The sequence below is a fragment of the Dipodomys spectabilis genome, unplaced genomic scaffold, assembly GCF_019054845.1.
Source record: "Dipodomys spectabilis isolate Male_0828 unplaced genomic scaffold, ASM1905484v1 ptg000018l, whole genome shotgun sequence".
NCBI lineage: Eukaryota > Metazoa > Chordata > Mammalia > Rodentia > Heteromyidae > Dipodomys > Dipodomys spectabilis.
In genome coordinates this window covers 13,803,949-13,820,203 of record NW_024870695.1, presented here as the reverse complement: position 1 = coordinate 13,820,203, position 16,255 = coordinate 13,803,949, and the positions used below count along the sequence as shown (strand labels likewise).

The window sequence follows — 16,255 nt, the reverse complement described above, 5'->3', positions numbered from 1 at the left end:
AGTTCAGATCCATTCTGTGGGGTGCCCAAGACAGGCTGTGCCCAGAGACCATGGGCTTGGTGAGGTCAGGGGACCACCCACCCTGTCCCTTTCCCTCTACCCCCAAAGAACTCGAGGCACCAGCGAGTATGCAGCATTTATTACAAAGCCAAGAGATACAAATGTCCTGGGGTAGGGTACAGTCACAGCACCTCAGACACAGAACGAGGTGCAAGCACAGACCACGGAGGCTCCAGCCCCGACACAGCTGGAGTCTGGCCTCCTCTGGTCCATGCACAGTTGAGGAGAACCACGGCAGCAGGGATCTGACCTTAAGGGGTCTGCTGACCCTTTGGGGGTAGTTAGGATCAGAGCTTGCACTTTGCTTTCTTGTGCTTCTAGATATCTCTGTCCTGGGCTCAGCTAGAGATGAGGAAGGCTGGAGGGCTGTTGTCTTTTGGAAAACCTGGGGTCTGTGCTTGTCTGGAGGGAACCCCACCCTTCTACTTTAGGTCCCAAATGAGACTTCACCTCCATCCTGGACCAGAATGGGGCAGGAAGGGTGAAGCACCCACAATGCCAAAGCCACATAGGGACTTTCAGGGGCTGGGGTCCCCGTGGCCTGAAACTTCTCTCCTACAAGATAAATGAGCAAAGGCCACACAGGAAAAGAAAAGAAAGAAAGAAAAGTACAGAACTATCTATTCTTTGCACAAAGTTTCCACTGCATGAAGAAGCAAGGGAGTTGTCTTTTCCCTTGCCACTTGCTCCTTAGAACCAGGGGACAAACTGCACTTGTAAAAGGCACTGTCTTAGCAATTCTCTGGACATTCAACAACGGGAGGGACTAAGCAGGACAGCAGCCAAGATGGGTAGATAAACAGAAAGGGTCCTAGACCCAGCTGACTAGAGCTATGCTAAAGCTTTGGGGGCTATGGAGCCCCAGCACCCCATCTGCCTTGAGAAGCAGAGGGAGAACAGGGCAGGGATTTACTGAGCCTCTAGTGGCTCCTGGAGACCACTCTAGGCACCCCCAAAAAGAGCAGAGCAAAGTATATAAGACCTCCTAAAAAATGAACACCCCTCCCCAATGCGCGCACACACACACACATACATACACACACATACACACACAGTTTGATTCCTGTGGCATTTAAATTAATCTGGTTTGTCCATAGAAAATAAGTATGTATATTTTGTTTTTCCTATGTACATATATATATAGATTTATTTATAAAACCCGCCTCCCATCCCTAAGATGGAAGGAGCTGGGGAAAGTAGAAGAGGTGGAAAAAAAGGGCCCAGAAAAAGTGGAGGAAGTGGAAGAGGAGGTGGCTGCAAAAAGAAAGGGTCCCTTTCCTCAAGTTAAGGGGGCCACCGGAGCTCCATTGACAGTCATCTTGCGCCCCCTGCTGGTGGATGATGGTGTCTGCAGGCAGTTTGAGGTGCCCCCGTTGGCAGCTGTGGTGCCCCCACTGGCTGCTGAAGCGGGAGTAGGGGAGGTAGGGTGGGTGGCTGGGGGGCAGTGGGAGCTGGGAGATCCATGGGAGGGGGTGGCAGGGCTGGGCAGGGAGGAGGAAGTGGCCGGCAGGGTGGCAGGGCTGGGAGCCTTGTCGCTGGCTGACTCACACTCTGATGCCCCACTGGTGTTGGTACCCTCAGAAGGAGTGGGCACAGTGGGCAGGGTGAGCCGCTTGCAGGCTGGTTGCACACGGTACTTGAGAGGGAGAGGACCATTCTGAGAGGAGAGAGGCAAGACGAGGGAGCTTGTCAGGAGAAAGGCTAACTAAAGGCACCCAACCCTTCCCCACAGCACTGAGAGCTGGTGGAGCCAGGAGACAAAAATGAAGCCAGAAGCCTGGTGCCGGTGGCTCAAGCATGTAATCCTAGCTACTCAGGAGGCTGAGATCTGAGGATCACAGTTCAAAGCCAGCCCGGGCAGCAAAGTCTATAAGACTCTTATCTCCAGTTAACCACCAAAATATCGGAAGTGGTGCTGTGGCTCAAGTGGTAGAGCACTCGCCTTGAGCTGAAGAGCTCAGGGACAGCGCTCAGACTGAGCTCAAGCCCCATAACCAACAAAAAAATAAAAATAAAAAGTCAGACACCTGGACACAGTCTCAGAGAAGGAAGGAGACAAAATGAGGAGAGCAGCCATCCCTATCTGATCCCACATCTGGGCAAGTGACAGGCCAGGGGAGCCCTTTCTCCTCAAAGTCAGCGAGACATGGCTCAGAAGCTGACCTGCTGTCAGGCTACCCTGGACATGCCCAGGGGCGGACTGGGATGGCACAAGGTGCCACGTGATCGCATGGCCACAGACCAATACCAGGCCCTGTGGGGGTCTCCTTCCTGCCTGTCCTCACCCTTACAGTGCCCCACCCTGCCAGCTCACCCGCCGCCAGGGGTAGATGTAAGCGATGTCCATGAGTGTGTAGTATTCCTTCAGGGGCTCATCCTCATACAGGACTTCCACCTAGAGGAACGGGGAGGACACTGTGAACCTGGTCAGGTGCAGAGGCCACCAGGCTGGCAACTCAGATGAGGCAATATAAACAGTGGACTGCAGGTGGCCCCTCATTACTCTGGGCTTACACAATGGATGACTAGAGTTGTCCTGATCTCTACCAAGTAGGAAGGGGTGCCAGCCCTCTTCTCTGCAGATTGCCTAGAGGAAGATGAGAGGACCCCCTAGACCCTAGCTGTCACCTCTGCTGCATGAAGGGCCTCCCCACCAAAGTCCAGAGACTCTGACTTCATGTATAACAGACTTTCCAATGGACCTTCAGCCTCAGCAGCTCCAGGAGCCGGGTAGAAATGCAGAATGGACTGCAGTAGAATCTGTGTTCTGACAAGCTCTCCAGGGACTATATCACAGTTGTCCTCCAGCTCCTCTGGCCTTTCCATAGCCAGGTGGCCTGTATTTCTGCACACACATGCCTCTTTCACAGTTCTTGGTGAACAAGTACAAGTATCAACACACATCCCCTTGTCCCAAGCTCTGACTTCAACGAATGGTCCTGCCCTGATGTGGGTTCAGCCATGCTCAGTTATGCAACCATTCCAGCCCTTGGGGACACCCAGCCAGCCCAAACAATGGTTGGGGTGCTGATCACCACACACCTCCCACCACCACATCCACACCCACTGAGAAGGCCCCAGCACCCACCTTGTACTTGCTGGGCACATCCATCTTGTTGCGGAGGAACTTGGCGAGATGCATGACGGTCATGGCTGCGGGGCATCGCAGGAAGCGCACCCCTGTCTGGGGGGGTGGGGTGGAAGGCGTTTGTGAGGGGTCCTGCCCCAAGCCACTCTCTCCCAGCCCACAGCCACAGCCCATTCCCAGGCAGGTCCCAGCACTCACTTTTTCCTTGTCCCCATCTCCATTCTCCAGCAGACCCTTCTTCTCCTCCCGGTCCCTGGAGGAGAGAAGAAAGCTTTAGATACCTTGGACCAGGCAGGATCCCCAAATACACAGGTTCTGAGGGCTCCCAGGGGATGGAGGCATGTCTGGGCCAGACTTGCCTGACTCCTTCATAGAACTCGATGGAGAGGCTGACAATCTCATCATCACTCAGAGCCCCCTTCTCCTGCTCTAGGACCTCCCCGCGATCCTCATTGGAGCCATTGGGGACTGCAAAAGGACACAGCTCAGATGCGTTGGCCGAAGATGAGGAGCCCCACCAAAGACCTAGGGTGTCATGTGACCATCAGGGTGAGCCCAGCCACCCTGTGAGCTGCAGTTTCCAGCGGGGAGTGGCTGGGTAGGGGGTGGGAGGGGGAGAGGAGCGCTCATGGCTAGGGAACACTCACCCTCTGTCAGGGGGTATGCTGCATAGAAATCCCGCCGCCGTTTCATCTCATCTGGAAGGAGGAAGTGGTGAGACGGGAACAGGCTGGAAATGAGGGCAGTGGGGGGGAGGAGGTGGGGTACACAAATACCTTTAAAAAGCCCAGGGACCAATTTGTACACAATATCTTGAAGGGTTTTGTCAGACCTAGGAAAGAATGCACAAGGGTGTGTCAGCAGCCCTATCCCATTCAGGAACCTCTTCCCATTCCTTCCACACACCCAGCACCCAGGCATAGATCCAGTCAATGCGCCTCTAGTATTGCTCGCGCTGTGAGATGCTAGATGTCACCAGAGGGAGAGGAAGGGTCTGGTTCCCACCCTGCTGTTCTGGCTGAGAAGGCAAGGAGGGGGAGGGGAAGGAGGAGAGGCAGGGGCAGGGGCCGGTGAGGGACCCACCTGATACTCAGCAGTGGCCGGGTTTTATGGACCTGCACGTCACACATGGGGCAGTATTTGTTGGTCTCCAGGTAGCGCACGATACAAGTTTTGCAGACTTGGGGTGTGGAGAGAGGAGAGTTAGACCCCCTTCCTAGCTCAGGCCCAGTCCCCATATCTCTACTCAAGAGTCAGGGATTCCTCTGCCAGGTCCTGGCAGCTCAGGCCTATTCAAAGGACCAATAGGGTAATGTGCTTTTTGCACACTGCGCACAGCCATTTGTGGGGGAGGATGGGCCCTGTTAGGATACGTCCTTGGGTCATTGACCTCTTGCAACCAGACCCAAAAAAAGAGTGGTCACAAGTGAACCCCAAATCTTGAGGGGGTGGAATCTCAGACACAGACATTCAAGAGAGAACAGATTTCAGATGCAGCCCCAGGGACAAATTTCTAGGCACGCACACATACACACACACGCATGTGCTCGTGCACACGCGCATGCGCACACGTGCGCGTGCACACACACACACACACACACACACACACACACACACACACACACCTTACTGTTCTTCCAAGGCTGCCTCTTTGTGACCAACCATGTAGACATAGCAATGTCTGCACTCTAGGACTGGGGCTATGTGTTGGACCTTCCTGGGGCAGTGCCTGGCCACAGAAGCTGTCCACCTGAGTACCTGCCCACCCCTGTACCCAGCTCACAGGAATGCAGGCACTCCACGATGGTGGTGGCATCAATGAAGTACCCTCCACACAGGGCACACATGAGGTGAGGGTTCAGCTCCGTAATTTTGATCCGTGTGGTCCGATGCATGATGCCGGGGCTGGGGGTGGGAACTGGAAAGCTCACCCTGGGAAATGGGAAGTGGAATCAGAAACCTAGCAATCCCATGACTCCTTTTTATTTTTAGTCGGTCGTGGGGCCTGAACTCTGGGCCTGGGCACTGTCCCTCAGCTCTTCAGCTCAAGGCTAGCGCTCTACCACTTGAGCCACAGTGCCGCTTCCAGCTCCTATGACCCTTCTTGTACCAGCCCTCCCTAAGCCCTTGACCCTTCTCTGCCTTCAAGGTAGGACTGGATGCAGATAGATAGCTACAACTCTCTGTCCCGCTGAGTGGGTGTCAGTGACTCAGGAGATCCATGTCACCTTTATTTATTTATTTATTTATTTAGTCAGTCAGTCATGGGGCTTGAACTCTGGCCCTGGGCACTGTCCCTCAGCTCTTCAGCTCAAAGCTAGTGCTCTACCATTTGAGCTACAGCACCACTTCTGGTTTTTTAGTGGTTAATTGGAGATAAAAGTCTCACAGGGAATTTCCTGCTCAGGCTGGCTTTGAACCACAATCCTCAGATCTCAGCCTCCTGAGTAGCTAGGATTACAGACGTGAGCCCCCGGTGCCCAGCTAACTTTCTTTTTTAAAAAACCAGTATAGGGGGGAGGATGGGAAGGGATGGAAAGGGGAAACAAAGGAGGAGGCTACAATGCTTGATAAGAAATGTACTCATTGGGGCTGAGAAGGTGGCTCAGTGGAAGAGCGCTTGCCTTGCATGCATGAGGCCCTGGGTTCGATTCCTCAGCACCAGATAAGCAGAAAAAAAAAAAAGCTGGAAATGGTACTATGGCTCAAATGGTAGCGTGCTAGCTTTGAGCTGAAGAGCTAAGGGACAGCGCCCAGGCCCAGAGTTCAGGCCCCACCACCGGACCCCCCAAGAAATGTACTCATTATCTTGCCCATGTAATTGTAACCCCTCTGTACAGTATTTTCACAATTAAAAAAAAAAAAAAACCAGTATCAGGCTGGGAATGTGGCTTAGTGGTAGAGTGCTTGTTAGACAAGCATGCATGAAGCCCTGGGTTCAATTCCTTAGCACCACATAAGCAGAAAAGACCAGAAATGGTGCTGTGCTTAAGTGTCAGTGCTAGTCTTAGTGCTAGTCTCAGGGACAGTGCCCAGACCCTGAAGTCAAGCCTCAAAACTGGCAAAAATAAAATAAATAAAAAAAACAATATCAAGGCTTAAATTAAAAAACCAATACCAAGGCTTGAATTCCATGTAACCTTTGAGAAACAAGGTCAGGAAAGACAGAAGTCAGACCAGAAGAAGGATTAGCCAACTCTCCGAGAGGGTGTGGGGAGACAATTGGAAGAAAGCAGAGGGGTGTGTATGTGTGTGCCTGTACTATGGCATGAAATCAGGGTCTTGTGTCTTGCTCAGCTTTTTCTTCTCACAGCTGATTCTCTATCACTTGAGCTATATGTCCAGTTCTGGATTTTTGTTGGTTAACTAGAGCTAATAGTCTCATGGGTTTTTCTGCCTGGCTGACTTTGAACCATGGTCCTCAAATCTCAGCCTCCTAAGTGGCTAAAATCAGAGGAGTGAACCACCTACCCTGGGCTTGAAAAGAAAATCCTTCTGTTCCCACCCTAGATCCACTCATATGGCTAAACATTCATAAAGTACTTGGAATTATAGAAAACTCAGAGAAGCCACTGCCCTGAACTTCAAAGTAAAAAAAGGGAAGAACAAATCACACCTGCTCCCTCAACCTTCTACCCAGTGGCAAAGGCCTTTCATTCCTCAAGCAGCCTTCCCCAGAAACCCTAGGGAACAGGCTTCCTGCCCTAAGTTTGGAAGGGGTGTGTCCTCTGGCTGTGTGTCCTGGCAGTTCCTTGAAGTCCATCAGAAGCTGCCATTTGGCTTTTGGGCCTAGTACTTGGGCAGGGAATATTAAAGATGGTCCTAATGTGCTTCCAACTGGGGACACAAAGTTCCTTCCTGTTTCAAGGCCCAACCCTGGACTCTGTAGGTAACTGCAGTAAGTGGCCTGGGCAAAAAGACTGCTCTTGCCTGGTCTCAGGAATTGCACACACACTGTGCTGACACACAGCCCGGTGTGCAGTGCCTACAAGCACATATTCCAGAACCTCCCCTTCCATGCATAACACTGGACTTTTCTTCATGTGGGCACTGCCAACTTCCCACCATCTCCTGCCCTACTGACATCTCTGTTACCTGGCCACAGGCTGTCTAGCACCAAACCACAAGCTCTCTTACATGCCTGCCAAAGTTGGGCAGAAAGTATTCTGTTTCTAGTTCCTCAGGCACCTGCTAGATGTTGGCAAGGCCTAGAAGTCAGTCCCAGGCTTGCCCTGGGCCTCGGAGGGCCTCCCTTATCCCATTCCCAGAGTAGGAGCCCAGAGGAGGGGCTAGGGAAGATGGCCAAGCCCCAATAGCTCCTTTACAGCACACTCATACTATGCTCTCTTCCAGAAAGATTTCTAAAGCCGCTACACTGGGTTTTCTAGGATAAGAAATTCACAGCCGGGATCAGCAGTTTCTATAGAGACCCTAAGATGAGGCTGGCCAGGACCCAAGCAACAATGGAGGCCCAGGGCACCTGGCCAGAGACACACACACATACACACATAAAGGCCAGACAAGGGACAGACACCAACTCTCAGGACAGACAGAGGAAAACAAGACTGCCACAGAGCCAGCCCAAAGAGGCAGCTGTCCTCAAAGCTTGCAGCCCCACTGGAGGAAAGAAAGGGGTTCCACCCGACGAACGTGGCCTCAGCCAGTCTCCCTGCGTGGGTTCCCCTTCACAATTACGCAGAAGGCTGCTGGCTACTCCACTGTTTGGTTGTTTCCATAGCAACACTGTCCCTGGCAAGATTCCCAAATATTATTACAACCATCCAAAGGAGAGAACAAACTCCAGTGGCTGTCTCTTTTGAGTATGTGGGATATCCACTGTATGCGTACGTGCTGTCTGGGCTGCCTGAGGTGTGTCACATGATTGCTTGTCCTGTGCGTGTCTATGTCTAGATGTACCCACATATGTGTGCGTGTGCATGCAGAGCCAGGAATAAAACATATTATGTTCAGATCCCCTATGGGGTCCAGGCTGTTAGCAGTCTATCATCCCGTACATGTACACGTGCACCACACACACACAAAACAGTCCATTGTTCCTCAACACACACCTGTGCATGCATACATGTGCACACACAATGCCTCAATCTCTCTTCCACACGCATGTGCACACATTCACACTGCTCATCTCTCCTATATTTTTGCACAATACCCTATTTCTTTCACACATATACATACACAATGCCCCACTTCTCTTCTATGCACACACATGCCCACATAACACTCATCTCCCTACCATACACAGGCATAGGTGCATGTGCGCAAGCACGCACGCGCACACACACAAACACAAACTGCAGGCGCTTCACACTGCCTTAGCCACTTCATTCACACCCTCTGTGTTTGAAAAACAGACACTAGCTTTTTAAGACACACAGGATCTCACTGGCCCCACCCTCGCTTTTCTCCTTCCCTGCATTGATGAGAATTCAGACCAAGATCAGCCCCCAAGCCCCTTTCTGGGAGCAGGGCAAAGGAAGGCAAAGAGCTGCTTACTGAATGAAATGCTCCTGTGTCCTTTTTGAGGAAGGAACCTCTCTGCTCCCCCTCCCAATCCCCAAGGGCCTCAGAGAGCCACCTCTGGGGTTGAGGGTGGAGAGGAGCACTGATTGGCTCCTTACCTGATTGCCATGGTTACCTGCAGGCCTTGCCAGCAGGTTCCAAGAGCAACTATAAACAGGAGCTGGATTCTGCCAGAGCATCCCCTCCCTAGGCTCAGGCCTGGGGCCCCACATCAGATACCCAGCTCTCCCTCAGATGAAATGGCTGTGATGTCCAGCTGCCACTGCTAGAAGGGAGAGCTGAGGAAGAAAAGAGTGGGAAACACAGGGCTCAAAAAGCAGAAATAGCTCCGTGCTGATGGCTCATACCTGGAATCCTAACCACTCAGGAGGCTGAGATCTGAGGATTGTGGTTCGAAGCTAGCTCTGGCAAGAAAATCTGTGAGACTCTTTATCTCCAGTTAACCACTAGAAAATGTGAAGTGGTGCTGTGGCTCAAAGTAGTAGAGTGCTAGACTTGAGCAAAAGAGCTCAGGGACAGTGCCAGGCTGTGAGTTCAAGCCCTATCTCTCTCTCTCTCTCTCTCTCTCTCACACACACACACACACACACAGATGCAGAAATGGGGGAATTGAGAAGTGGCTTGAATGGAGATAGGGAGGGAGATTGAAAGACCAATCTCAACTATGACCTCCCAGTGGAGTACAAAGTCTCCCCTAGCCAAGGCCAGGTCTTTTCCATCTTCTGCCCCAGCCCCCAGCCCCCAGGTAGAAAAAGAGATTGTTGATGAGTATCTAGCACCAAGTCCTGACAAGTTGACTCACTATGTAGGCCTCTCACTCTTCATTTTCCCCTATGGAGGAGCTGGCCTTTGGTAACCTAGAAGTCCCTGGGCCACTTCCTGGGCTGCTAGCTACAGTACTCTGCCCTGCCTTTCTTCCAAATGAAACCAGGGAGGCCTGCTCACTAGGTAATATCCAGGACTCAGGGAGAGCCACTTAAGGTCACATCTCGATGCTTAGACTAGCAGAGGTAGATAGAATAGGATAGGATAGGATATTAAAAGCATCTTAAGCTCACATCTGTAATCTCCACAAAATTCTTATCTCTAACCACCAAAAAGCTGGAAGTAGAGCTGTGGCTCAAGTGGTAGAGCTCTAGCCTTGAGCACAGAGAGGCTCAGGGTCAGTGCCCAGCCCCAGGACTGGCAAAAAAAAAAAAAAAAAAAGCAAACAAGCGTGTGTCCTACCTTCTCATTTTACAAATGAAGACATTCAAGTGAAGCTGTGGCTCAAGCGGTAGAAAGCTCGCCTTGAGCTGAAGAGCCAGGGACAGCGCCCAGGCCCAGAGTTCAAGCCCCATGACCGACCAAAAAAAAAAAAAAAAAAGATATTGCTGGGGCTGGGAAGGTGGCTCAGTGGTAGAGCACTTGTCTTGCATGGCTGGGGCCCTGGGTTCGATTCCTCAGCACCACATAAGCAAAAAGAAAAAAGCCGGAAGTGGCGCTGTGGCTCAAGTAGTAGAACGCTAGCCTTGAGCTGAAGAGCTGAGGGACAGCGCCCAGGCCCAGAGTTCAGGCCCCACGACCAGACCGCCCCCCCCCAAAAAAAAAAAAAAAAAGAAATTCAGAAGTAAACTAAAGGTCACAATAGCAAAGCAGTGGCCATCCCAGGACAAGAATCTGCCTGCATCCTGTTCCTTGGGCATCCAGGGCATGAGGCGGGACTCTCATTCACCTAAGGAACTAAGAAGCCTAGAGGAAATGACTTCATGGAGACCTACTGGGAGAAAGGTAGAAGGGCAGCTGCCTGGACTGGCAATAACCACTTTGTGGGCTTTCTTAAGGAAGTCACAGTCTGGCCGAAACATGACTGTGGTGAAGGAGGAAGAAAAGCCAGAGCTTAATCACCTATTACCATTTCCATGGTACAGAACGGGGAATGGAGGCTGCATGGAAGCAAAGCCAGCCGGAGAGCACAGTGGTAAAACTTAGCTCTGGGGTCTGCAGACTGCTTCATGGACCCAACTTCATGCAAGCCTGTGAATTGCACATTTGTGTTTAGGACCATGGGGTTCTGCTCTGGGATACTGTGAACCTCTCAGCTTTCCCTGTTCCTTGGTGTTGGCACAGGTCCCCAGCATGGAAAAAGCCTTCAGCCTCCTATAGCTCGGCTTCCCCCGTCTCTCAGCTTCCTAAGGTCAAAACAAAGACAAAAACCCCAAGTATACACACTGAACAACGCACTGCACAGAGCCAGACACGCCCCCTTCATCTTCCACACAACACACCAGGCCAGATAAATGTGATAACAAGCACGCCAGACAGACACTTGGCCAGACACACCCTACCACATACTCAGCCAGATTCAAGCCAGGCCCACACTTGACAGATGCACAAACCATTTCCACCCACCCCATCACTTCCCCGCCTGAAACCAGAGCTGCCAACACACTAGCCTTTTGTGCACCCCTGGTTGCTCCCAGAGTAAATTATAACTCTTCCAGCAACAAAGCAGTTCAGCTCCCAACCCCACTGTAGAGCCAGAGGCTGCAGGACCTGTGGTGGGCATCTGACCTGCACAAAGATATAACCTCTTCCTGTTCGGGCTCTCTCCATTCCCATGGCAACAGCTCCACCAACCAAGATCTTAGGGAGGCCAGGGGCAGCAGAGAGGCCCCTTCCTGCTTACCTCCCAAGACTTCAACTTGAGCCCTACTTGGCTAAGCATGGTCTGGACCCTGGAGTCTGTTTCCTGCCTCATTCCAAACACATTTCAGAGTCGTCAAACCAGGGGAACCCCTGGGAAGCTCTCCACCAAAAAGCTACAAGAGAAGTGGCTTTCTGTTCCTCCAGATCATACCACCTCGCAGCAGACAGAAGAAGGGGAAAAATGAGCTTCAGGAATACCACAAACTGCAAGAGGCCCAGAGCAGGAAGCTCAGGACAGTGAAAGACAACCTAGAGACGCCCTCCCCCAGAGAGAGGGTCCCCGGGGAGACTGAGGCAGCCTGAAGGGTGGCGCTGATGTTTGGGGGGGGGGGGCTTGGAGAGACAAAGACCCCCGAGAAAACTCCGGGTAACACCTCTACATCTTTAAACTTCAAACCCTACCTCCTCCTCCCTCACGACATCGGGAGCAATTCCGGGCAGATGGAAGGGGGGTGTTGGGGGAAGGAAAGGAAGGGTTTAGGGGGCATCCCGCGGAGAGAGGCGGGGCAGGGGATGTCTGCAAGCCTCCAAACCCAGCCTCCCCCCGGCTAGCAGCAGGAGGGCCTAGGTGTGGGGAAGGGAAGGGAGGCTGGGGTCCCCAGGGGTAAAGACCTCCCCCCCTCCCCACCCCGGCCTGGCTGGTGGAGGGAAAATAGCGGATAAATGCACCTCCTCAGCCTCGGCTGAACCCGGGTCAAACGATCAGGCACCCGAGTGACCCGGTGGCCACTCCCTCCTTCCCGAGAGCCAAACTTTCGGCGGGGCCCCAAGAGGGGTGTCGGGAAAGAGCTGCGCCGAGGTGGCTCGGGGAGGGGGCGGGGCGCCCCGCGGGGGGACCTGAGCCGGGGGCCGCTGGGGGAGGTGCCGGGAGGACGGGGACCCCCGGGCCGGAGGGGCGCCCCCTGCCCGGACCCCCGCGCGCCCGCGTCGCCCTTACCCCCACGGGAGAGGTGACCCCTGCCCAGCCCGAAAGGGGCAGATCGGCTGGAGCCAGGGGGCAGCCCCGGCAGGGGGGGAGGGGGAGACGCGGGCCGAGACCCCCCCCCCCCCCCCGCGCGAGCCTCCAAAGCCCTCATGGCCACCGGGACTCTCCTCCCTCGCTACCTCGGGAGCAAGGTCTACCAGGGGGGTTGCTGCACAAAGAGGCGGTGGTCGCGGGAGACGCCAAATCGTTCAGAGGGGGAATCCACTTCGGCCATCTTGGAAGGGAGGAAAGAGAAAAAGGGACAGAAAAAAAGGGGGGGGGGGGAGAAAGGCGGACCGCGCGAGCCTGGACAGGGGCCGGCGGGGCGGGCCGGGGGCGGACGGCAGGCCCCGCTCGGGCGCCCCCCTCCCACAGGGGTTTGCGGGGAGAAGGATGGAGAGGACCCCCCCCTTACCGAACCCATCCTCAGATGGTTCCAGGGTAGGGGAAGGGAAGGACGCGCGAGTCCGCGGCCGCTTACCTGGGTCCGGGGTCCGGCGGGTCTCGGGGAGGGGGGGTGGGAGGGAGGGAGGGAAGGAAGGGAGGGGAGGGGGGCCGCAGCCGCGTCGCTCGCTCGGGCGGCGGGAGGGGAGCACCCTACGGCAAGAAAGGAGTTTGTGAGAGCGGCTTGGGGTGGGAGGGAGAAGAGGGGAGGGGAGGGGACGCGGGGGGCGGGGAGGGACCGGAGGGGGGGGGGACAAAATGGCTTTTTTTCCTCCAGACGAGAGTAGGTCCCGCCCACTACTCACCCACGTGACCTCATTCCTTCAGGGTGTTTGCAGAGAGGGGAAGGGGAGGGGAAGAGACTGGCGCGGCAGCCCCCCCCCCCCCGCAGACACCGGTGTCTGGGGGCTCCCCCAAACCAAGACGAGACTCCCCTTCCTCTCCCCACCAATCAGCACCCCTCGACCTGCAGGATAAATCCACCTCTGTTACCTTCTGCCATTATCCCCTTTTCCCCCTAATATGTGTGCACCCCACCACCACCCACCCCCTCAATGACCCTGCGATCCCCACCCTAGCTGGGGCGCCCGGAAAAGGGTGAAATGAGGAGTGGGCGGAAATAGGGCTCGCGGCCTCTCCACACCTGGGCCTGCCCCGAGGGGCGCCCGGGCGGGGGGACACGGCGCCGCCAGCCACGCGCCCCGGTGATTCTCATTCACTCCGACTGACACTCCCTGAAAATCACTAACTGCAGCGGGGACCCCGCGCGAGTCCTGCCCACTCCCTGCCCGCAAGCCGGGCCGAGGCGCGGAGACCCAGAACCCCAGGACCCAGGCGCCGCGGCGTCCGGCCCCTGGGGTCGAGGGGCAGGCGGTGGGGGGGGGGGCGACCTGGGTGGAGGAGGAGATCTACCCCGGGGTGGGGGGAGCCCGGTTTGCTGGGGCGCAGGCCCGTGCACCCCGCAAGCTCGGGCTGGGAAGAATGGAACACAAGCCGGGGTGGGGGAGTGGAGGGGGATGAGCTAAAGACCAGAACACCGGCGCCGGGCCAGGGACACAATAACCGGCTGAATGGGGAGAGGCCGCAGCGGAGTAGGAAATTCAGCACCGGGACTCGAAAGCGGCCCGCGCTCCGGGCCCAGCCGTGCGCCGGTTCCCGCACTTTTCGCTCGGACTCTGGAGCCGTTCGTGCGTCCTGGTCGGCCCCGCGGCGAGAGGCGCCAGGGGAGCGCCAAGGTGGCCGGTGCCAGCCGAGTCCTCCGATCGTCGCCCTCGGCTCCACCTAGCGCTGGCGCTCAGGTCCCCCAGGCGGCTCCGGCCGGGGAGAGAGAACTAAGAAATGGGGGGTTGGGGGGCGGGGAGCTTGGAAACGCAGGCGCCGAAGAAGCTAATGGTTCTGCTTTACGGAGACCACCGTGGGGCCTCATTAGGACGGTCGATGCGCTTATTCGTTATTCACGATTGATTAGGGATGGCCCCCATGATTGTCCCTCCCGAGGATCTGACCAGAAGCGCCATTAAGCGCCCAGACGGTGGGTTAGGAAACCAATCTTCGCTGAGCCCCGGCCTCCCTATTCACCTCTTGCTCCCAGCTGGGGCAGGGAGGTGGGAAATGGAGGGACGGGGGAGGGGGGGCGACTGAGGGTTTTCACCCTCCTGCCACAGATCGCGGGGGCCCAGAGGGCACTGGCCTCCAACTGACCCCAGCTTCAGCTCACGCTGGGGCCGGGGAGGAAGGGCGGGAGAGATTTCCGCCCAGAGGGGTTGGTACGAGGACGGGCGGGAGAGGCCTGGCAGGGTCCGGTCACCTGCTTGCTCCCCGGTCCCTGCATGGTGAATCCTTGCACGAGTTCGCCGGGTCTCCAGGGCATCTTGGGCTCTGCCAGCGAAGATTTGTGCATACACCCGTGCTCTGCCGCATGAAGGAGCGGACAGCAGGGACTCCCATTTGGCCATTTCTCTCGCTAGAACACCCAGAACAAGAGAAACCCCTAAGGGTTTCGCGGAGATCTAAGTCCCACCGGCGATCCACATAGGACCCAGTTGCTGCCCTTCTGTGAAGCAGCAGCTAACACTAAGTGTGTGTGTGTGGTGGGGGGGGGGGGTTTATCCCCTCCGTGGCCCCAATCCAAAGGGCGACCCCAGGGGGCCACTGTGCTAAGCAGGGAGTGGATATCCATTTACTTCTTTCTCAGTCGTTAAGGGCCACTCATGGGGAGAGCTTGCTAAAGACCATGCTACCTATAAAACTTTAACTTAATCCTTTCCAACCCAGATGACCAGCCTTACATTTCTGCCCTTTCTGGCTTTTCACAAAAAGTCTGAGCCAGCCTATACTACACCTGAAATTCTCTGGTCTCCCTGTCTTTATGAAGCCACTTAGAGTCATGTGCCAATGCCAAATACTTCACTGGACATGGGTGGATCAGTAGGACACTCACAGGCCAAAGAGGACAAACCTGGAGAGACACACAACTGTCCCCTTGGCTTCCACAGGACCAGATGTCCCTCCACGTTCATCCCCATGGGCATGTGAGCACTTACACGGTGGGTGAATGTGGGTGTCCCGAAGAGGCCTCCTTAGAATTAGTTATTTCAGAGAACTGATTTGAATCCAGGCTCCCACCCAGCATTCTAGAATGCAATCTCTGGACAGATCAGAACCTTTTCCCCTAGATTTTGAATTTTACCCAGGGTCTCCAAGTGACAATTTTGGAATCATAAAGTCAATGTGTGGGTCACAGATTAGAGACTTTGAAAGGGCAGCAAGCTGGGAAATCTAGGTGGTGATTCCCAGCACCTACCAAGAGCTAGTGTGAGATAAGACCCTTTTAAAAATGGTGTCAAAGGCAGGAGAGGGAGCCTCTACCAGTGCTTTCCAGAGTAGCTTTACCTCTGTGTCTCTTAAGACCAAAGCCAGTCCTTTGTTAGTATCAGTTCCGACCTTCCTATCCTCTTCCCCACTGCTTGCATATATTTCTATTTTGTTGTTGTTTTTCTTTTTTGGGGTGAACCTGTTAACTACTTCTCTTTTCTTTCCTTCTCCTCATTTTGTTGGGGTTTGCCAATTTATGTCTTCGCTTTCTGTCTCTTTCTCTAAATTACATCTGTGGTCTCCCTCTCCCCCTCCTTTCTTTTTATCCCTCACTTTGTCCCTGCCATTCTCTCTCTTTGCTTTCCCTCCTTTCCAGAAGTAATATTTCTAGTTTGTAAAATCCATTGAGGTAGACAATGGAAACAGTCCAACCTACACTGCAAATTAATTGTTAATGATTTAAAAAAAAAAACGGCAAAATATATTGCCTGGTGAGACAAAAACTTGGCATTCTTGTAACCTGACTTGGGGACAGAGGAGTGGTAGGCAGGCAGTGGAGAGACGGGGAGAATTCATGCTATCACGAATAACACATTTTCAACCACAGTGATTCTGTTGTAGAAAAAGCATCACCTCTGCCATTTCATTACAAAATC

At 54.4% G+C, this 16,255-nt stretch overlaps 1 protein-coding gene across 3 annotated transcripts; it reads right to left on the bottom strand.

The window, feature by feature from the left end:
• Positions 1–124: 124 nt before the first annotated feature.
• Pcgf2 (polycomb group ring finger 2) lies at positions 125–12,855 on the bottom strand. 3 transcript variants are annotated; one of them, XM_042674131.1, is made up of 10 exons: positions 12,823–12,855; positions 4,932–5,080; positions 4,232–4,328; positions 3,925–3,980; positions 3,796–3,846; positions 3,508–3,673; positions 3,347–3,401; positions 3,149–3,244; positions 2,375–2,455; positions 125–1,717 (listed from the first exon to the last, which is right to left on the bottom strand). In XM_042674131.1, the coding sequence occupies exons 2-10, from the start codon at positions 5,041–5,043 to the stop codon at positions 1,340–1,342; spliced, it is 1,092 nt and encodes a 363-aa protein (XP_042530065.1). In that variant the 5' UTR covers positions 5,044–5,080; positions 12,823–12,855; the 3' UTR covers positions 125–1,339. The 3 variants fall into 3 exon arrangements, with proteins under 3 accessions (XP_042530065.1, XP_042530063.1, XP_042530064.1); XM_042674129.1 differs by lacking the exon at positions 12,823–12,855 and adding an exon at positions 12,500–12,576; XM_042674130.1 differs by lacking the exon at positions 12,823–12,855 and adding an exon at positions 12,500–12,576 and having other exon boundaries at positions 3,508–3,616.
• Between the last annotated feature and the right edge of the window lie 3,400 nt (positions 12,856–16,255).